We start from the raw sequence: 23,360 nt of genomic DNA, 5'->3' as shown, positions 1-23,360 counted from the left end.
AAAAAACCCAACAACCTGAGAAATTTTTTTTTCAGCAAATAAATGTTTCTTTAGCGAAATACAGATTCCTTAACTGTAGTCATTTTTTTCCTAATAGTCATCATTTACAACTTTCAATGACAAAAATTTAAAACTTAAAATGTCAGAAGTTTAAAATTACTTTGCAAACTTCTATAATTTAAAATATTCCTAAGAGAAAAGGAAGCAATCTATAAGCTATGTGAAGAAACCCCAAGTGAAATGAATTTTATCACATGTGTATTGAATCAACTCCTACTGTGATTTTAATTTCCAAAAGTATCAGAAAAATAAAAACTTATTATTTTAATGATTCTGAAAATGGAAAAAAATACCCCCTAAAGAAGAGCAATTTAACACTGATGTCTATCCAAAAACTTAGGCACATGTACTCTTTTTCATTCTAATAAAAAGGAAAGCACCTATTGGTTACCCAACATAAAAGTTGTTCCTTTAATAATATTCATAAGTAACAGTACACTGCTAATGTTATAAAATACTTTTATATCATTTTGCATAAATATTCAAAAGTTATTGGAGCAATGTTTTCCTATCCAAAATTTAAAGGGAAATTATCCTATTGGTGTTGAATATCATGCAATTTCATATTATAACCATTAAGAAAATGATGCACATGTTAGTTTAATATCTCCCACATATTCATCAAATTTTCCAATTTAATTCCTGATTGGAGGGAACTTTATTCACTTTCCATTAGATCAATTTAAGTTAATCAGAACAATTCAGAAATGGCTATTATCAGAAATATTTGTTAGTTGGAGTTCTCTTGTGTCTCAGTGGGTTTTGGGGGACCCTGCTGTGCCATGGCTTTGATCCCTGGCCCCAGAAATTCTGCACTCTGTGGATATGGCCAAAAATAAGGAAAAATATATATATATAATACATATTTGTTATTCTTCTGTTACTCCATCAAGCAGAATTCATTAAGCGGCTGCATTACTTTTTTTTTCTTTTTTCTTTTTTCTATTTTGATCCAAACAATAATTTATGAAACACTAGTGTGATTTGTTTTTTGACATTTGTTAATTTGAATTTATGTCTAATCCCATATTTTCTTCCCACTATTAGCTTCCTCATCAGGTTAATATAGATAAGCTTAGAATTAAGTTTTTAATAATTTCCACGGAAAATATTTAAATGGTTATTTGACACCACACTCAGATGTGTATATGTACCTTACTTTTGTTGCCTAATCTCTGCCTCTCTCCACCAGTGCCTAATAGAAACATGGAGACAAACCTTGGAGCTAAGGAGAAAAAACAGCTTTTATTACTTTGCCAGGCAAAGGAAGCCGCAGCAGGCTTATGCCTTAAAGATTGTGCCCTCCACTGGGAAGAACTGCAAGGAATTTTATAGTAAAAAGGAGAAAAACAGGCTTTCAGATAGGAATCAGGTTTGTGGCAAACATGAATTATTTCTTTGGGGGAATCTTAGTCATCAAAGCTGGCATCTGGAGGTCTCAACATGATCATGGTGGTGGTCTTCTGGGTTATTGCCTAGAAAAACCGTACTTGTGAAAATGGTGTATTGATCAGAGATGAGAACAAACTAGGAAAGTTCCTGAAAAACATCATGTTCTGATAATCTTTGACCCACAGGCCATGTGCTCAGGATACCTAATCTAGTTTATGGGTAACTGTGTGTAGAGTGCTATTAAGCCACAGAAAACCACAGGGAAGGACTCTGAGCTGTTCAATGTTAAAGTATTCATTTCTAGAAGAAGCATAAGAGATAGAATTTTTCTCATGTGTATATTATGACTATGTCATTATGTGTATCTCTTGTAAGGGAATCAGGATTCTGCCCCAAGGATGTACTATTGTTTCTTGATTCTCCTCCAGTGTCTTTGCATCCACTTTCCTTCCCTGATCAGCAAATGTCTGAACTCACCTCTTGGGACTCAGGGAAGGCCCTGGAGGCTGAATGAGGCCAATTCCTACAAACAAGAAATGGGGACACATAGGGCCTTGCTCGGTTATACTTTCACAGTATTTATTGCATAAAGGACTTTCAAAACCTTTACTATTTTGCCAGTAGAAACTGAAATTAAAGCAGAGTGTTTTAGGTAGTGTTTTTGTTTGTTTGTTTGTTTGTTTGTTTGTTTTGGTCTTTATGCCTTTTCTAAGGCCGCTCCTACGGCATATGGAGGTTCCCAGGCTAGGGGTCGAATCTAAGCTGTAGCCACCGGCCTACGCCAGAGCCACGGCAATGTGGGATCCAAGCCGTGTCTGCAACCTACACCACAGCTCACGGCAATGCCAGATCCTTAACCCACTGAGCAAGGCGAGGGATGGAACCCGCAACCTCATGGTTCCTAGTCGGATTCGTTAACCACTGAGCCACGACAGGAACTCCTAGGTAGTGTTATTATTTTAATAACTCATGGATACATGTAAAATTAAATTTAGAAATCCTCTCAAATGAGAATTTTTTCCTCCTATGAGAATAAGTTTTTAAAAAACAACAACAACAAAATTTTTTGACTCATGTCTCAGTGTTTAGCCCTTGTTGAAGTTATAAACTGCCATCATGACACACAGAGCAGGAAAGAAAACACAGATACAGAATATCTAAATTTTTCAAGTTATATCTCAGGTGTAAAACTAGGTAATTTAAACCACAAAGACTAGTTTTATTCTAATTTACAGAAAAAAAAATATTCCTGACCAATTAAGTAATAATTATCTAAAATGTATTCCTTGAAATTATAATCATATAATTCTTATTTACAGTTTTTCATTTTTTATTATAATATTAATAAATATATCCATATATTTTATTTCTCTACTAAATACTGTCTTTAAGTGTATTTTATTTTAGAATTAATGAAAATTAACATAATCATGATTGTATGTTTAAACTACTGATGGTACTTGTAAAATATACATCTATGTATATCTATATTTGTTAACATTTTCAATAGTCATGTCTATTTTTATTTATTTAGCAGTAAAATATGCTGATATAATGCTAAATGCTTAATGCTTGCTATCTCCTTGAATGTTTCGCTACTCATTCTTATGTTTTAGATATTTAGTTTACACGTGAAGAAACTGAGACTTAAGTTATCCAAATTCAAATCTTGTGGGAAAGGGATTAAACAAAATACTATGTGCAAAATATTTAAAGTTTTTTTCAAAATTCATTTCAATTTCGATCATTAAAATTCTAATAGTCCGCCGGGGTCCTGCCCCAGCGGTCAGGGGATGTCCCGAAGAGGAGGGGCAGCAGGTGCAGGAAGAATCATGGAGACGCAGACACTCTCGAGTAGTGCTCAAGCAGTCTCAAATTTATTGGTGGACAACAGCGAATTATACAGGGGAAAAGGCTAAAACTGACATAAACAATGGAAGATCAATATCTCAAAATTTTCCAAAAAACATAGATAAACTTTTAAGATTAAAAAGCATATGATTTGGGTAAAGTACAGTCTAAAAGCATAAAATAGAATTGAACACCATAAAAGAGCAATCAAGCAGGAACTAGGAATCATGTAAGCCACACATGACCTTTGTAAAAGTTACAAATATATTGTTTTCCTAGAACAATCATCTGATTATAAACCTAACAACTATTTTACTTTTAACTTTATTATTAATAGATTTCTATACTTAATTCAATAAATCAATGATTATCAATAACTACCTATAACTCTTAAAACTTACTTATTTACTTACTAAAAACTTAAAACAATTTTAGCTAAATAATGCATACCAATATTTTCTAAGATCTTGTGAAAAACAGAAGCCAAATCAGAGACCCATTTGAATGTAGACAGTGGGGAGCTATTCTCCCGGAGGTAAGTTGGAGGTTTAGCAGGCAAAGATAGTAAAAATTAACAAATTCCTTTCTTGAGGTAAGGGACAGGGAGTTAGGTACAGTAAACAAAGCACAGATTGTTTACAAAAGAGCAGAAACTTAACGGTATGTTTCCTCAGGCATAATGTCCTCTAGTTTCGGGGGTCTGTCAAGCCTGTTGTTTTGCAGCCCTTTCTACAGAATGCCCTGGACTTTGTCATCAGGCAAATTCCCTTCTTCAGAGTGCCCTGGACTTTGTCATCAGGTGGATTCCATTCTTGAAACTCGGCTCCCAGCAATAGCCTTCTTATAATTGTTATGCATGCTCCTTATTCACTGAACATAAATGAATTATAGAACAAAAATCTAAAAAAATTTATTATGGGGGACTTCCTGTCATGGCTCAGCAGAAACGAATCTAGACTGGTATCCATGAGAACACAGGTTCAATACTTGGCGTTGCTCAGTTGGTTAAGGATTCAGCATTGTCATGATCTGTGGTTAGGTTGCAGACTCAGCTCAGATCCTGCATTGCTGGGGCTGTGGTGTAGTCTGGCAGTTACAGCTCCAGTTCAGCCCCTAGCCTGGGAACCTCTGTATGCCACGGTGCGGCCCTAGACTAGGAAAAGGTTGGTCTCCTAGACTATCTACTTCAAAATATTTAAAATATTTCACATTTCACATAATATGATTTGATAGACTATTTTAAGATTCCTAATAATTTGTTTTTTGTTTCCACCTGAGTTTTAATTATTTTATTATGGTTTCCTGACAAGCAAATGTACACCTAAAAGTTGAGAGTGAAGTCTTATTTAGTACACAAAACTAAGGATTTAAGCCTGGGGCACAGAATCTCAGATCACTCTGAGAGACTCCTCAGAACAGTCAAGGGGGAAACCAAGAGTCATAGGAGTTTCTGCAAGAAAGACCAGATAATTGGGGCATTGAAAAATTTCTGTTAGTTAAAGAGAACTAGACAGGGCAGATTAAGGAATTCAGTGCTTTTCTACATGTGGAAATATGCAAGAGTCTGGGCTAACTGAAATCATTCCTTTGATATGCGAACCAGATATCTGGGGCCAGTACCCTGTGATTTCTCATCCTCAGGATATACCATTGGAGGGTGTGGTGGTATAGGGTTAGGGCATGGCTGCAGTGTCTGATGATAGGCATTCTGTTTCCACCCTGAGTTCCCTCAGGGCTCATCATCTATGGAAGCTGTAATGGCTAATGGGTGCAAGATCCTTTGTTTACTTACAACCAGGTAACATTCTTAGTCCACAAATAGAGTTGCTGAGGTTATTCTTTCCTATTTGTGGTACTCCTGCAAAATTCAAATCCTTTACAATTCCACAGGTTAACATCTTTGTTTTTTCTTTGAAAACTGTAGGCAGCCTAGAGTTATATATTACTCAATACTTGGGCAGAGTAAATATACATTAAACATATGTAAAAGGACAAAATATGTGATCTTTAAATCCAAAAATAGGAGTTCCCATTGTGGCTCAGTGGTTAACGAATCTGACTAGTATCCATGAGGATGAGGGTTCCATCCCTGGCCTTGCTCAGTGGGTTAAGGATCCGGCATTGCCATGAGCTGTGGTGTAGGTCACACAAGCGGCTCAGATCCCACACTGCTGTGGCTGTGGCATAGGCCAGCAGCTATAGCTCCTATTAGATCCCTAGCCTGAGAGTCTCCGTATGCCAAGGTATGACCCTAAAAAGACACACACACACACACACACACACACACACACAAGCCAAAATAGCCCATATTTCCCACAGGATAAGTGAAAAGTTAATGCCAAAATGATAAAATTACTAAAATAATGACAAAAACATGCTGTGGTTTCTCTTATTAAACCTTCTTATTATATCTATAGTTGGTCTCTAAAATATTTTTTTCATTTTTTTTACTCAAATGAGTTTATCACATCTGTAGTTGTATTATAACAATCTGATTTCACAGGATTTCCATCCCACAGCCCAAGCACATCCCCCCACCCCCCAAACTGTCTCCTCCAGAGACCATAAGTTTTTCAATGTCTGTGAGTCAGCATCTGTTCTGCAAAGAAGTTCCATCTGTCCTTTTTTCAGATTCCACATGTCAGTGAAAGCATTTGATGTTGGTGTCTCATTGTATGGCTGACTTCACTTAGCATAATAGTTTCTAGGTCCATCCATGTTGCTAAAAATGCTGGTATTTCATTCTCTTTGATAGCTGAGTAATATTCCATTGTGTATATGTACCACATCTAGATCCACTCCTCTGTTGATGGACATTTAGGTTGTTTCCATGTCTTGGCTATTGTAAATAGTGCTGCAATGAACATTGGAGTACATGTATCTTTGTGACTCATGGTTTTCTCTGGATAGATGCCCAGGAGTGGGATTGCTGGGTCAAATGGTAGTTCTATGTTTAGTTTTCTGAGGAATCTCCATACTGCTTTCCACAGCGGTTGCCTCAATTTACAATCCCACCAACAGTGTACTAGGGTTCCTTTTTCTCCACACCCTCTCCAGCACTTATTCTTTGTAGACTTTTGGATGATGGCCATTCTGGCTGGTGTAAGGTGGTACCTCATCGTGGTTTTGATTTGCATTTCTCTAATAATGAGTGACACTGAACATCTTTTCATGTATTTCTTGGCCATCTGTATGTCTTTTGGAGAACTGTCTGTTTAGATCTTCCGCCCATTTTTGGATGGGGTTGTTTGTTTGTTTTGGTATGGAGCTGTAGAAGGTGTTTATAAATTTTGGAGATTAATCCCTTGTCAGTCGATTCTTTTGCAAAGATTTTCTCTAAAACATTTTCAATAATTTACTCTAGACTAGTATTTCCCAGCAATTTGTCTCTGGACTAATACTATTTGAAGGTATGTCTCACCCCCAAAAAAAAAATTCATGTTAAAAAGAAGTTTATAAACTCATCTTGCTATATCCCCCCTTTTAAAATTTCACAATGCAAATTGTCACAGTAATCTCTTAATAAATAAATTCACTTAATTCTAACTCACGGAATCCCTGGCTTTTCTAAAGAACAGTTATTTCAAGTAAAGACTAATGAAGTCTCATGGAAAGAATGATGTACAGAACACAGTAGGAAAGCACTGTCCTGTGTGGTTTTATTTCTTTTTTTTTTCTTTTTTTGTTGTTGTTGTTGTTGTTGTTGTTGTTGCTATTTCTTGGGCCGCTCCCGCGGCATATGGAGGTTCCCAGGCTAGGGGTCCAATCGGAGCTGTAGCCACCAGCCTACGCCAGAGCCACAGCAACGCGGGATCCGAGCCGCGTCTGCAACCTACACCACAGCTCACGGCAACGCCGGATCGTTAACCCACTGAGCAAGGGCAGGGACCGAACCCGCAACCTCATGGTTCCTAGTCGGATTCGTTAACCACTGCGCCACGACGGGAACTCCTGGTTTTATTTCTTAAAGTTTTGGAATTCTTAATGGGAAAGGTTAATAAACACTGGGTTTTCATTTAGAGTAAATTATCCTAAATTAAGGATTCTAAGGTGTGTTCGTATTTAAAGCAATTGCCTTCTTCCATTTCTATGAGTCCACCTCCCACAAAGTAGCCTGCAAAATTGGCTTTGCTGAACTGGAAAAGCAGCATATTCAGTGAATTCAATAAGCTGACCTATAAAGACCTGGAAATAGAGTCATAAATAAAAATGAATGTGTTATTCTCGATTCAGTCAGCTGTGAGGGTTTTCCAAACCATTAAACAACTTCTCAATTTGCTACAAATTCAGCTTAAGTGCTGTACTCTATTCAAAAGGAGACTAAGAATAAGAAATGGCAAATATATGGAAAGAATTTAGGAAATGATGAATATTTAATCACAAGGAACACCTGAAATTTGGTTCCAGGGAGTAGTAACTCATAATATTCATCTATTATAAAAATAAAAGATATAACCAGATCCTGACCATTAGGCCATTAGATTTTACTTCATGCTAGTATACATTCATGCTAATGCTCATCATTCTCAGTATATCCTAAATATATATGTGTATATATAATATATATTGGCATATCCTGTATGTGTGTGTATATATATGTACACATATATAAAAATATATAATGTATGGGTGAATCCTAAATATATAGGTATGTATATATATAGTTGATCAAATAAATAAGCTATGTCTGAAATATAAGACCCATTTAAATGGTAAATGTCTATTTCATCTGATTGGCCAACTTTTTTAGGAGAGTGGAATAGAATCCCATGTCCTGATCCCATGTCCAAAAATAAAGCATTGAAAAGTGTTTTCTTTTTAAATAAATCCCTTCTCGACATCTATGGCCTTCTTACTCCATGTGTCCCCAGGCTTTGGGAATTTTTGTAAATATACTTTACAAATTTCTCAATCTCCTCTTTCCTCATGTATGATCATTGCTTTTAGATTAGGCTTTATTCTTTTTTGCAAAGGACCCTGTGTTAATTGCCTAACTCCTGGGCCATCTTTCCCTACATGTATCTGTTCTACACAATGCTTTCGAGTGAATTTTATAAAACACAAATTTAATCATTATGTTCAAGGGCTTTAGAACACGCAATCAGATATATACATAGCATACCATATCCTTAGCATTACGTACATCATTCTTTGTTATCTTCTTTCCTGAAGTTATTAATCTACTTGTAGAAAGGAAGAGATTTTTAAAAAATTCTTTTCTGGTTTAGCACATGACAAGACTTCACACCCTTAAGTCCATACCCTGAACCTCATATTTAGACCCAAACATGTTTGATTAGCTACCTGCTTCACCAACTTGGGATTGACTTTCCTATGTGACACATCCCTGACCATATCTACTCATTTGCAGAGATGGGTGAACCTCTCAGTGTAGTTATAACACCCTGTTCTAACTTCATTCCATTGCACTGATAATATTTTATTTAGATTATTTAGAATTATGTGTTTATGTATCCTAATCTATTGTAAGTTCCTTAAGATCTTAAGTTCAATATCTGACACACATTAGGTACCTAATAACTGTCTCTTGCAGTGTTAGAGATTTTCAAAAATTGTTGTTTATCATGTCTTTAAATCCAAATTTTAGACATAATACACGGAATTTTAGTAGTCTTTTATCTTCTGGGTGTGACATTTTTCTTGAACCATGTAACTGAAAAATTAAACTCAAATTTCTAGGTAATGCTCTGTTAAAATGTTGGAAAACATACAAAACACAAGTGAAGTCTGACATTATTTACCATGATGAATGCTGAAATTAAAATTTTTCATATGAAATTACATTATTTTAATATATTTTGCAGGAATTAAAAAAAAAAAAAAGGATTTCCCATCATGGCTCAGTGGTTAATGAATCTGACTAGAATCCATGAGAATGCAGGTTCAATACCTGGCCTTGCTCAGTGGGTTAAGAATCTGGCATTGCTCTGAGCTGTGGTATAGATCACAGACGTGGCTTGGATCTGGTGTTGCTGTGGCTGTGGTGTAGGCTGGCAGCTACACCTCTGATTCAATCCCTAGTCTGGGAACCTCCATATGCCATGGGTGTGGCCCTGAAAAGAAAAATTATATATATATATATTACAGGAATTTCGGGTTTTTTTTATTTTTGTGTATACATATATGTATACATTTATGTAAAAATATATAAACCGATCCATATACAAATATATGTATATACTTATATATGAAAAGAATGTTTAATATTTTCCTTATTAATCTAACATTTTAGTGTATTTTGTCAGACGAGTACTTTAATAGCACAGAATATCAGTTTCTATGATTCTTCAGGGAAGAATAGAAATGAAGCCATTATCTCTTTGCTGTGACCATGAAGGATTTCACATACTTAACAAGAACATGTTCTTCATATGTGTAAAGTCCTCAGAGTAACAGAAAAATGTCATAAAAATAGTACCATTGTTTCAGAAATCAGAGTGATTTAAAAAAATAACATTGACTCAAAACGATACTTGAGGGTTTCATGACTCTGCCCTTTTACTGAAACAAATGTAAGCAGACATAACTGTATTTATTGTTCATTAAGTTGTTTTGACTATTAAGTTGAGGCACATGCAAAATATTAAATAAAAATTTCCTGAGAGGAATGATCGTGGAAAGGCTGTTCTAATGTAAGAATACATGAATGTCAATGTTTGCATCCTTCAATAGATACCGAATGTGGGTATTCATTTGCATTGTCAGAATGACATCTGAAACAAACTCAGATAATTCATTTATCCAGTACATCCACAATAATAAATACTATTTTATTTAGGGATCAGTAAATGTGAAAAACATTATAATTTCAAATATAAAATCAGTCTTGAAAGTTGGGGTCATTTTTTTACCAAGAGGAAAAATGCGAAATTTCTCAACTCTTAGGGCTTTTACATTAACTTTGTTTCCAGGATTCATTCAACCCCAAATTCTCCCCACAGAGAAAATTGAGAGGTAAATGTAAATGAAATATATTTTCATCACTTAACATTTTGCTTGCATCTGTCTATCCTTCTTTCAGTACTCTGTTCTTCCCTAATTCCCTGGAACACAGAAAGCTTCATATTATAGTTTTCTATCCTTCTGTTTACATTCCGGGTTGAGCCTTGGATTAGGATTTTTTCTAATTTTTTTCTTTAATTAAAATAAAATTATTAAATGTCTCATTCTTTCAGTTTTTCTGAGGATTAATTAGATTATATGACAGCAAAAGAAAACATAATTTAAAAGAACAGTATGAATAAAATTGTCACCCAACTGCATAAGACCAGTTAACAAGAAATACATTGTACCTGGATTTCCCTGATGACTCATAGGGTTAAGGGTCAGTTGTTGTCACTGCTGTGGCTGGGGTCACTGTTGTGATGTGGGTTTGATTTCTGGCCACAGAACTTCACATGCTGTGGCACAACCAGGTCCAAAAACAAAAGAGATCCACACGGAGATAGAGAAACACCATGTACCTAATGGCAGGTCCTTCATAAGAAAAAAAGATTATCAATAAAGAAAGTATGGAGAATGATAAAATGATTCTTTTTTTTTTTCTTTTATTTTATTGAGCCTCATGATTGTGTCTCTGGCTAGTCAGCTCATTGATACAAATCATAAGCGAAGAAATAGAAAACAAAAAAAAAAAAAAAAAAAATAAAAAATAAATAAATAAATAAATAATAAATTGCAAAGCTGGAAATAATCTTTAAAGGTAGCTGACAATACACAAATACAGGCAGAGTAAAACAAATGAAATATGACAATCTTTTGCTTATATTGTCATTAACCAAATATATCAGTTGGTTTGGTCTGCAATTAAAAAAAACTGCTGTAGACTATGTGGCTTAAATAATGAAAAATTTATTTCGTCACTCTTCTAGAGGCCAAACATAGATAACAGAAAATTTAGTTCATGAGAGCCCTCTTACTGGCTTGCAGACCTAGCCTTTCCTCTGTAGAGACAGAGAAATGTTGAGGTGGGGGGTGCAGGTGCTCTGGTTATCTTCCCCTTCTTATATGTACACATGGACACCAGTCCTATCTGGCTAGGGCCCCATCCTTATGACCTCATTTAACCTTAATTATCTTAAAAGCCCTGTTTTCAACTGTGATCACTTTGGGGACTAATAGTTTGAAATATACATTTGGGGAGGATACCATTTATGTCCTAAAACCAAGTATAAAAATTTCACTTTTTATGGAATTTATGTTTATACCTAGTGAGTTGTGATAATCTGAAGGTCATAGGAAACATTTAACAACAAAAACTTAATCAATGTTACTGGCAAAATAGTAACTTAAAAAAATACCTCGTTTGTGAAAATCTGCATTTTAATGAAAGGACCTTAAAGGATTTCTTGACTATCCTAAGTGTAGGCGTTAAATACATGCTCTACCACCTAAAAGATCCCAGAGCATGTTGGTAAAATGGAAACTTTTAATTCCAAATTCAAGACTTCTCTCTTGAGTCTACTATTTTCTCATATCTGGTTTCCCTTTTTTGTGTGTGAAAACACTAATTTATATTGTATATATTATATATAAAATATTACAAAATTCATATATGAGTACCAAATTCCCTCTATCTCAGTTTTCCCCTCTAATCAATTATAACTTGTATATAATTTATTTCTTTACCAAGTTACCTAGAACTATTTATTATCTTATTACATGATCTATGTTCAAAGATTAAGTATGTATGGCCTGTAGAAGAGCAAAATTTGCCATCTCAAAATGCATCTCTTTGCCATGAGGATTGATGTAGGTTGATTATTTTTTAATTTTTTTATTAAAGGTATAGTTGATTTATAATTTTCCTTCAATTCCTGCTGTACATCAATGTGATCCAGTCATATATATGTGGATTGATAGATGCAAACTATTAAATTTAGAATGGATAAGCAATGAGGTCCTACTGTACAGCACAGAGAACTATGTCCAATTTCTTGAGTTAGAACATGATGTAGCTGATTATTTTTAAGGCCTCAAAGACTCAGGAAGAATTTTTGACCTGCCTGCTAACTGCATGAAGACTGTAGATAGAGGATGTGTCTGGGAGGGGAGCTATGACTGTAGACAACTAGAATGAACTAGTGGTGTGGACAGGGAGGAACCTAACAAAGTCTGCTTGTTAAAATTCCTCTCTGAGCCCCACAGCCTCTGTATAGTCCAGAAAACATTTATTTATCAAACATTTGCTTTTCCATCTCCATGCGAATTTCTTTCTTCCTCTTTGAAGTCCCAAAGGACTACCTCAGACATCCTCTTCTGTCTTTATCTGAAGAGGGTTTTTAAGGTGAGGGCTTCAGGCATTCTGAAGAGCCAATTTTCCTGGATCTCTCCCATGTACATATATTATTAAACTTTTGTTTGATTTTCTCCTATTAACCTCAAGTCAATTTAATTCTTAGACCAAACAGAAGAACCTAGATGGATAAGGAAAATTTCCTCTTAACCAAAAGCCCCTTCCTCTGAATGAAATATGTAATAGTTTGTACAACAAAATAAAAAAAATATTCATCCCTTATTATATTAAATTATTTTCTCTCTTCTTTATCTTCTCTTTTAGGGCAAGATAAGGGGCTATTTTGACAAAATAGGAAATCATAAGCTTCTTTATAAAATGCTGAGTAGATATTAGGAGAAAATGATTGAAACGTATTCAAGCTGATAAAATTATGTCAACAGATAAATTGAGACATTAGCAAGATGTAGAGAGATATAAAAATCATTCATCTATAAGAATTTAAAAGCAAAATCATGAGTACATAGAGAATGAAGTGGCGAAACTAAAACTTCACTGGAAGGTAATCTGGACACAAAAACTTAAAATCAGTTCATTCTGTCTTGGGCCATGACATGATTTCATTTATTTGGTAAGGTACAATCAAATATTTAGAGACTAGCACATAGAACAATATTTAATGGCCTGTATTATTAAAGACCTTCCTGAAATCGTTTAGAGGTGCTATTAAGCGACATATCTTCTCTCCCCGGGTAACTAGAAGTTCAGTATTCTCTCTGTATTGGAATCAGAACTCTCCATATGGATGAGATTACCACAAGACATAAGAAACTGACTAGAATTTATAAACTACCTCCCCCATGAATACCATAGAAGAAAATCTGGGCTATACTTTGTTAAATTTCATTAACTTATTTTCAATTAAGAATTCTACTAGTTATTTTTTTTCAAACAATGTAATTCTGAAAAATTTACCCAATTATCCAATCATATAGGAATTATTAATATATTTTATAGATCTGATAAAATGAATGTTTTATATTATATATCTTGTCCTAGATCCTTTTTAAAATGAGTGAAACCTGAACAATAATTTTAAATAATGTCATATGATTTAAATATGTATGAAATATTTTCACAGACTTTATCACATATAATGCTTTGAGGAATGTAAAAAAGGCATTATCCATATTTTGTGTATGAAGAATTAAAATTCATGAAATTTTCTTCATGTGAATAAATCTTGAAGGAGTTATAGCCAGTACTTATACCCATAACTTTGGATGTCTGAATCTATAAACATTCCATTACGTTTATTCATTTTTCACTCTACTAAAATTTTGTGCTATATTTTCCATAGATATACAGGTACATTTGTTCATTTGTTTTTAAAAGAAGCCAAAATATTGCTCTACTGTAACTCTCTTTCTTTGAGAATGTGGTCCTTAAAAGTTGAATCAATAGCCTCTGTTAGATAAAAGGAAACTTCATATGTTCTTATTTGTTTTCTGCTTGTTTGTACTAAAAATGCCTTTTTTGTTCAGTCAGATTTTGTACAGCTTATACATAGAAACTCTCATTACTTATACTCAATGGCTCCTAGTATAACACTGAACATTAATAATCAGTGTATTTATTAATATCCACTTTAGGTTCTATTTGTGGCTACTTGGTGAGTCTCTCATTAATTCAAAACTTACATCTCACATTTAAATAACTTCAAACCAATGAATGGATTGTTTCTGATGACCACGTAATTGACAGAAAGAGTAGTAAGTGAGTTAATCAAGGATGGTAGCACACTAAGCAGATAGTGTTTAAGCTTGTAGATTAGCCTAAGTTCCTCTGTGGTTATTTCTGCTACAGTCCCAAGGTTATTCTCAGCTTTTATACACATACACTGTGCTAACAGTTATTTAGCATGAGCTTATCTGAAGCTGAAACTAGATTTTTTGGTACAAAACACATTCCACTGAAATTCTGATGACTTGTTGGCCTTTACCTGCTCATAGTTAGTAATTTATCCTTTTTCTTTTATTTGGTTAAATTCAACTAAGGAATCTCTGTTAAATATCAAATTGATTGCTATTTGTGTTTTTTTTTAATTCTAAAGGTACTAAAATAGAAAGGAATCATTTTTAGTTAGATTTATTGAGCATTTTCTTTTCCAAATATTGTTTCTTCTATATAATAATTCAAAACCTAGCAACTTGAAAAGATGATTGATAGATATATAGTTTTTATATTATGTATTGGCATATAGTAAAATTTTATAATTGTTGAAAATATTAACCAAATCATATTTGTCAGAAAAGAACATAAGTATCAAAGGATATTTCCAAATTTCTCATATGCCAGTTGTCTCCATTTATTCATAAAGCATTTTTTAAAACCACCCAGTGTAGATCATCCCAGTGTTCCTGAGGGCACATGGCAAGTTTATTATCCAAATTAAATTGCTCAAATTATTTCTTTCCTTAATCTTTCTGCTATATTTGGTATTGCAAACCTCCTCTGTTTTACACTTTTCTTCTTTCTCTTCAAGTGGTATATGATATGCTATACATTTCTCTCTAAGTCTTGGTCTTCCTTGGTTTTTGTTCTTTATTGCCTCTCTTATACTTGCAGATGTTCACTAAAGTTGAGACTGTAGCTCAGTGTTTTCCTATATTCAAAATCTTTCAGTTTTTTTTTTTTACCTCTTCCAATAACTGTAAATATTTCATGAAATATCATGCCCAGGTGTAAAAATACATAGTCAATGTTTTCATCCCTGATTTTTCAAATACTTTTTTAAATTGTAAAGTCATTACTTTAGCCTGTATATTAAGCTTTATATGCATATTTTCATATAAATATTTTTTATTTGAAATCTGGGTTCATTTTACAGACATATTGATTAACATGCAAATCAGTCATATACATACAACAAGGAAACAACAAAAATCCAAAATATTGCTATTAGTAGAATACCAGCATCAATCTTTTGGTGAAAATTATTCTGGAAGTCTCTTAATTTATTTAGTCAATAGCTCACTCATTTCACAAAGGATTTCTAAGTGTCATCTATGTGGAAGGAGTATGTCTTATGTGTTTAGCCCTGAATCAAACAGTATAATGTAGCTTACATTTTTAATAGGAAGGGGAGGACAGGGTGGAGAGGTGGTGACAGATATCAAATCAACCATGCATTCACTATAATTCAGATGGTAAAAGAATTATGAATTAAAATAAATGAGACAAGATGAGAGAGGGATCAGGATTGACTATCTGGGCAGGTTGGCCAAGAAAATCCTTTAAAAGAAGTGACTTTCAGCAAATACATAAAGGAAATGAAGAAAAATCAAAATGGATATCAGACAAAGAGTGTTCCAGGAGGAGGGACTATCAAATGCAAAACTTTGAGATGAGACTATATATAACATAACTAAGAAACAACAAAGAAGCCAAGTTAACTAGAATTCTTTGGATAAGTTAGCAGGGGTGTAGAAGATGAGGTCAGAAGTGATCAGGACGTAGATAATACAGAGCTTGTAGACAGGAATGGGTACTTTAGCTTTTATTCCAATTCATGTAGAAAGTCACTATAGGATTTTAAGCAAAGAAGACACATATCTCATAGGTTTTTTCCCTTATTTTATTATGGAAACATTAGAATTATTTAAAAGTAGAGAATAATTATATCTTAAAAGAATTGTTCTAGTTAATGGTCAAAGATATACTATATGGTAGCAATAGTTAAGAAAGATCCCAGCAAGAGAGAAAATTCACTGACAATGGTTCATAGGAAGAGATATTAATGACAGCACTACTTAGAAAAATGTGGCCTCTGTTAAGGAAATGAACAAGGGATATTGAGGACTTAGAGACCCTGAATTATGAAGATGATGGAGGAAACCTTATTACATAGTCCCCAAGGACTGGAACTATGGCAGAGAAGCTGCCTTTCTTAAGCTTTCAGCATAAAGAGACACAACATAAAGACAGACACTTTACTCAGGCAATAGGAAAGACACATTCTTATGTTCCCTTCCACTTCTGACTTTCTGCTTATAAGTCTTGTTGGCTAAACCCAGACAAAAACAAGTCAATGAGGAAGCAAGGAGATAGAGTTTCAGAAGGTTCAGTCTCACAGAAATGAACAGGAGAGAGTAGTGAATAATAAGGAGGCAAATGAGAAATAACCAGCACAAAGGAAAAAGATGAAGCAGATTTATTAGTTAAGAAGTATTACAATTCTCTAGGTGATGATGGTGCAAACTTGTCAGCGGATGGTATTAGTAAATATATTCTGGTGATGTCTGAGGTCAAACTACAAGTATTTTCCAGTGGATTTGATATGTTGAGTGAGAGGAAACGAGGATTCGATGTGGACTTTAGGGTTTATATGTTATGTGCCTTCTAATGTAAGGATTGAAGTGTGTATGAATGAATGGATACATGAGTGAAATAGAAATAGAGAAAGATATGAGAGACAAGAGAAAGAGATTTTAGTTAAAAATTAAGGGAGTTCCTGTTGTGGCTCAGTGGTTTACAAACCTGACTGCTATCTATGAGGATGTGCGTTCAATCCCTAGCCTCGCTCAGTGGGTTAAGGATCCAGCATTGCTATGAGCTGTGGTATAGGTTGCAGTCATGCCTGGGATCTGGTACTGCTGTGGCTGCAGCCATAGCTCTGACTGAACCCCTAGACTTGAACCTCCATATGCCTCAGATGTGGCCCTAAAAAAAAAGAAAAGAAAAAGAAATTAAGAATAGTATCTCACTAAACAAGATGTACTTTGAACAAATATTATTACTTTGAATTCTATTCTACTTGATGTCTTTTCATTCCTCTGGTCTATGATCTTTCTCCTTGAAATATTGAAATATCCTTTATTCTTTTCCATGCCTGGTGATGAGGTATCTATCATTATTGATTCAGTCTAAGGAAGACTGTCTGTTGTAAATACTTCTCTACCACATAACAATTGATTGATCCTGTCTTCCTGTTTCTTACAGTGCTTTGGTCATATATCTATTAGTAGTGCTTTACTAATAATAGAAGAATTTTAGTTACAGTCTCACTGCTATTTCTTGTTTTCTTTGTAAATTATGACATCTTGCAGTTCAGAAAAGAATTCTGTTTATGGTTATGTTCCTAAGACAGTGCCTTTAAAACAGTATGAACAGGAAGAATGTCTGTTGCATCAGTTAATTAAATGTACTCTTGCTTTTCAAAAGTAACTTTTTTAACTCATATTTTTACAAAGAGAAAAGTCACTTAATTGTTATAACTGATGGCATATTGTTTTTAAGCTTCTATCCCTACTGATGGCAGAAAATTTATACTTAATAGAAAAATTAGAAAGTTAGAAAATAATTTATGGTTCACAACTTTGACTTTCAATTAACTATTCAGGAAACCGGAAGTTCAAAGTCCTTATTAGGGCTGTCTCTTCTGTCTCAAAGAGTCTTACCTCAATCTTCGTCTTCCTTTAGATGAGGTCTGTTGGAAGAAGATGCTTACATGTGCTTACAATGATGGGGATGCTTATCTTCTATACTCTATCATCTGGGTCCTGGTGTACTCTCAACTTTCAAATACACAATACAGTTTTATTAACTATGGTCACCATGCTGTACATTTTATCCTCAGAACTTATTTATTTTTTAGCTGGAAGTTTGTACCTTTTGACCAGTTTCACTTATACCTCCCTCCTCCCTGCCTTGCCCCTGGCAACTGCTAATGTGTTATGTGGATTTGGGGCTTTTTTTTTTTTTTTTTGTCGTTTGGGAGGGTGTTTAGATTCCACATTTAAGTGAGATCATACAGTTTTTGTCTTTCTTCTCTGACTTATTTCTCTTAACATGAGCCCTGAAGATCCATCCATGTAGTCACCAATGGCAAGCTTTTATTTGTTAAGGCTTTGTCCATTCATCATTGATGGACACTTGTTTTGTTCCCATGACATGACTATTGTAAATAATCTGCAATGAACATGAGGATGCAAATATCTCTTAGTGATAATGACTGGATGGATCATCTGTTTTTAAATTTTTGAAGAACCTTCATACTGTTTTTCATATTGAACTCACCATTACATCCCCACCAACAGTGCACAAGTGTTCTCTTTTCTCCACATCTTTACCAACACTTGTTTTCTCTTGTTTTTTGTTGTTGTTTGTTTGTTTTTTTATAAGAGCCATTGTAACAGACAAAATCTCTTTGTGAAGTGGAATTGCTGAATCAAGTGATACCACTTTAAATAGTCCTCTTCCAACATATTAAACTGATTAATATAATTTATTCAATGACTTTTAATTCTTATGTAAGTCCAGGAGGGTTATCTGTAAGGAACAGAAGAGTAAATAGTTTAATGATTCTTGTTTTGTAAAAGTCAACCAACTGAAAACTGGACTGTTGGATAAAAATCTATGAGGCTTTTCCACATGGCTTGATACACTTCTACTTAACTGTAAGTACTAGAAAATAATGGTCATATGCTCTATTACATTATAGATTATATTATAAATTACTATATATTATCAGTTACTCCATTATAACACAAATTTTATTGTAAATCATTTAAGTTAGGAGAAGATGTGTTACTTTCTGCAAACCACAATACATTTGGCATAGGGATTGACATATTTCAATTATTTTAATACCTTCAGTATTAAGATGAATAAGCTTCTATTTTCCTTATCCCCAAAGTTTGTTCAGTCAGGATATTTGAACAACTCATTTCATACCCAAACTTTAGAAACTCTGCAGACGGTTTGTATGCCCAGTGGAATTAGCTTTACTTGGGAGAATTATTTTAATCCCTTATTGACTTGCAATATGCATCCACCTTGATGTTTTCACAGGAACTTATTTCACTGATGATGATCAAAAGAGGTATGTTGGGCTTTGATCAGAGTAAATCTAAAGAAAGCTGGGAATCTGCAAATAGGCAGTGATTAAAATTCTTTCTCCATCGTCTCCAAGTGAAATGAGGAAAGTAAAATACTGACTGATACCTTATAATTAGTGTGAGACAAAGTTAAAGGTTTTTATTTAAAGATAATTGAGTTAGGGCTGAAGCAAAACAAAAATTTAATGCTAGGTCCACATTGTTATTGAAACTGGTGAATTCAGTTTTCCAAATAATAAATTAATGCAGTCTCTTCTGTTGTTTAAGGTAGTTAACTCTTCTGGATATGTCTGGCCACATGTAGATTTACCGCCTCAAGGAAGGTGTACTGGAGAACGCTCCTTACACTTAGTACATTGCACTTGTTATCTATGGTTAGTCTGAGTGTATAATATTATCTTTTAAACAGAGAGATTTCTTATAAGAAAGCTCACAGAAATATAGGATAACAGCGAATATCATAATTAAATTTTATTCCTTCAGGAGCCTTTTACTTATCACAGATTGGTTTGAATTTAGGTTATAATTTGAACTCTCAGATTGATTATAATTGATTCTTCAATTTCAGAAAACAAAGACTAACATTGAAATGTAATTAATGTTCTAAGATATTAGTAAAACTATCCAACAAGTAATAAGTAAATATGTAAAGGCTTTTTTTTTTTCCTTTTAGAAAACTGGTCTTTTTTGTCTTGGTAACTAGCAGAGCTTTGCACGAAAAGGTGATCCACAAAGGTAGTGTAAATTATAATTTAGAAGATTTTCCAGGCCAAGGAAGAGCTATATAGAGACTAGGCACATAGAGTCATGCTGTGCATCTTAAGAAAGTAAGAGGGAGTTTAGAAAATGGAAACATCAAGACAAATACAAATGTTTGTTCATAATTTTATTCTAAGGAGAAACTAAATTTTATTGATGTTTCAAAAAATATTACTCAAACATTGTAATAAAGTTCTCCAGTATATCTCTGGACATAAATCCTGGGACCTAGGCATCTCTCCATCATGACAGCTATAATACAGACATAGACCAATACATATTTAACATGTTGAAAGTTATTACTACATGCAGCTCAAAGGTTAAAAATTCCTTCAGTTAATCCAGTGCTACAGATTATGCAAATCTCTCTTTCAAAGCTGTCACAGTGTCTTCAAAAAGCACAAAAGTGCAATTTACATTTTTCTCAACTTGTCTTACTGATTCTTCACTGAGGTGGCAAATATGACTTACCAACCACTAAAATATGTGTTTCTCACTCAGAAATTTTTGTGGAAGGGCTAAAGGAGGCGTAAATACAAACAATAGTTTCCCATGATGAATTTGCATGCATTTGAACACATTATTTTCCAATTATCCTCTTGCAAAATAAGATTATATAATATAAAACTTTATGATGATATACTCCTTTCAATTTTATTTTTAAACTTCAAATAAATACAGTTAATACTTAAGAATAAAACTCATGTATATAACCATAAAAGCAAGCAAGCTTTTAAACAGTATATATTTCTACTGGTGACTACAAAATAGAAACAATACAGTACTAAATCATAGATTAAGGAAATTAGAGATCTAATTCAAGTCTTAAGCATATTGATTTATACATGAAAATATAGACAAGATTTTTGAATGTTCATTGACAACACAGGGTGAATCCAGTATTCTCCCTTAAGAGTAGGATGTTTCAAAGATTTAAAATCACACTAGAGATGCTGTAAAGATATTTTTCACATAGGGGATAGTAAATAGAATAACCTTGTCAAAGGTAAAGGAGTTATAGTGAGACATAGGCCTGAATCAGTGTGTTGTTGTTTTTGTTTTTTGTTTTTGTTTTTGTTTTTTTGATTTTTTTAGGGCAGCACCCATGGCATACAGAAGTCCTCTGGCTAGGAGTCAAATTGGAGCTGCAGCTGCTGGCCTATACCACAGCCACAGCAACACCATATCCTAACCACATCTGTGACCTACACCACAGCTCACAGCAATGCTGGATCCTTAACTCACTGAGCGAGGCCGGGGATTGAACCTGCACCCTCATGGATACAAGTAGGGTTTGTTACCACCGAGCCAAGACAGGAACTCCCTGAATAATGTGTTTAAACTTACATTATGGGATTCCTACCATGGCTCAATGGGTTAAGAATTCTACTGCTGCAGCTCAGGTCTCTGCAGAGGTATGGGTTTGATCCCTGGCCTCACATAGTGAGTTAGAAGATCCAGTGTTGCTACAGCTGGGACTGGGATTCCATCCCTGGCCCAGAAACTTCCATGTGCCAAAGTGTGGCCATTAAAAGAAAAAACATATATTAGAAAACATTCAGGGAGTTCCTATTTTGGCTCAGCAGTGATGAACTAGAGTATTAATCATGAAAATATAAGTCTGAACCCTGGCCTTGCTCAGTGAGTTAAGTATCCAGTTGCCGTGAGCTGTGGTTTAGGTCTCAGATATGACTCAGATCCTGTGTTGCTATGGCAGTGGTATAGGCCAGCAGCTGTAATTTGGATTCGACCCCTGGTCTGGGAAACTCCATATGACACAGGTGTGGCCCTAAAAAAGACAAAAGACAAAAAAAAAGAATCTGACAGAGGAGTGGATCAAGAAGATGTGGTACATATACACAATGAATACTACTCAGCCATTAAAAGGAACAAAATACTGGCATTTTTAGCAACATGGATGGACCTAGAAATTATGCTAAGTGAAGTCACTCATACAATGAGACACCAACATCAAATGTTTTCACTGACATGTGGAATCTGAAAAAAGGAAAGAATGAACTTCTTTGCAGAACAGATACTGACTCATAGACTTTTAAAAAATTATGTTTTCCAAAGGAGACAGTTCAGGGGGTGGGGGGATGCTCTGGGGTCGTGGGATGGAAATCCTATAAAATTAGATTGTGATGATCATTGTACAACTATAAATGTAATAAATTCATTGAGTAATAAAATATTTAAAAATAAAAAATAAATAAAAATAAAAGAATCTGCCTGCAACTGCTCAGGTTGCTGCAGAGGTGCAGGTTGGACCTAGGCTCGGTTAAGTGGATTTAAAGCATCTGGTTTTGCTGCAGCTGAGACATAGGTTGCAGCTATGGCTCATATTCAGTTCCTGGCCCAGGAAATTCCATATGCAGTGGACTATAAAATAAAATAGATTTTTTAAAAGTCTGATATGACTGATAAAAACAAATTATGTCAACCATGGCCTGAGCAAAGTAGTCCTACTATTTCTGTGAGGACTTACCCTGGACTCTGAAGATTGTGTCATATTTTAATGGAAGCCACAGAGGGAAACTCATTATAAATATCAATTTTTCTTAAAGGCATAATCTATTCAGATGAGTAAAAGCAATCAGAGGAGCTAAGTTATGAAATACAGAATAATGTGCACTAGGGTATTACGGAAAGTAACTGAATAGCTAAAATTAAGTTATATAATAGAATTTATGGCATGCTAGTCTGAGGCAGATGAATAATGTCTTGCCAAAAGGAAGAAAATAATGCATGGTTTTGAATATAACCTAGACAGGAGTAAATTAATGAAGATGTTCTAAAGAGTAGGGAAAAAGGTGGTAAGAATAGATTAGTGGTAAGAGAGACTGCAGGTATCCAGGATCCATTGTAGAACCTGGCACAAAATAGGTGTTAACTAAGTATTGGTCGAAAGAATGAATACATGCATGCATGCAAGTTCCAGAGTCTACTTGGGATGCCATAATTTTTTTCAGGATTGACTTGATGTTCACACATGGCACAGGATCACTTAATTCAGTCTTAGAAATTCTGAGATTTCAAACTACCTATCAAACTGCAAACCCATGCCAAATAAATATAAGTTAATCATATATTATAAATGTATGAAACTCATTTCACTGGTCGCTAATAAGAACTATCATTTG

The 23,360-nt window shown here is 34.3% G+C and overlaps 1 protein-coding gene across 3 annotated transcripts in view; it reads left to right on the top strand.

The window, feature by feature from the left end:
* Positions 1-23,360, top strand: part of KLHL1 (kelch like family member 1) — a 387,090-nt gene that overhangs the window by 260,659 nt on the left and 103,071 nt on the right. For 2 of the 3 annotated variants that reach the window (XM_021065654.1, XM_021065655.1), the window contains exon 6: positions 1,253-1,432. The exons of the other annotated variant lie outside the window; for it this stretch is intronic. In XM_021065654.1, the coding sequence (XP_020921313.1) occupies positions 1,253-1,432 (180 nt within the window). The remainder of the gene's footprint in view (positions 1-1,252; positions 1,433-23,360) is intronic. 3 annotated transcript variants of the gene reach the window in all.

Source organism: Sus scrofa, chromosome 11 (assembly GCF_000003025.6).
Source record: "Sus scrofa isolate TJ Tabasco breed Duroc chromosome 11, Sscrofa11.1, whole genome shotgun sequence".
NCBI lineage: Eukaryota > Metazoa > Chordata > Mammalia > Artiodactyla > Suidae > Sus > Sus scrofa.
This window is presented reverse-complemented; position numbering and strand designations above follow the sequence as displayed.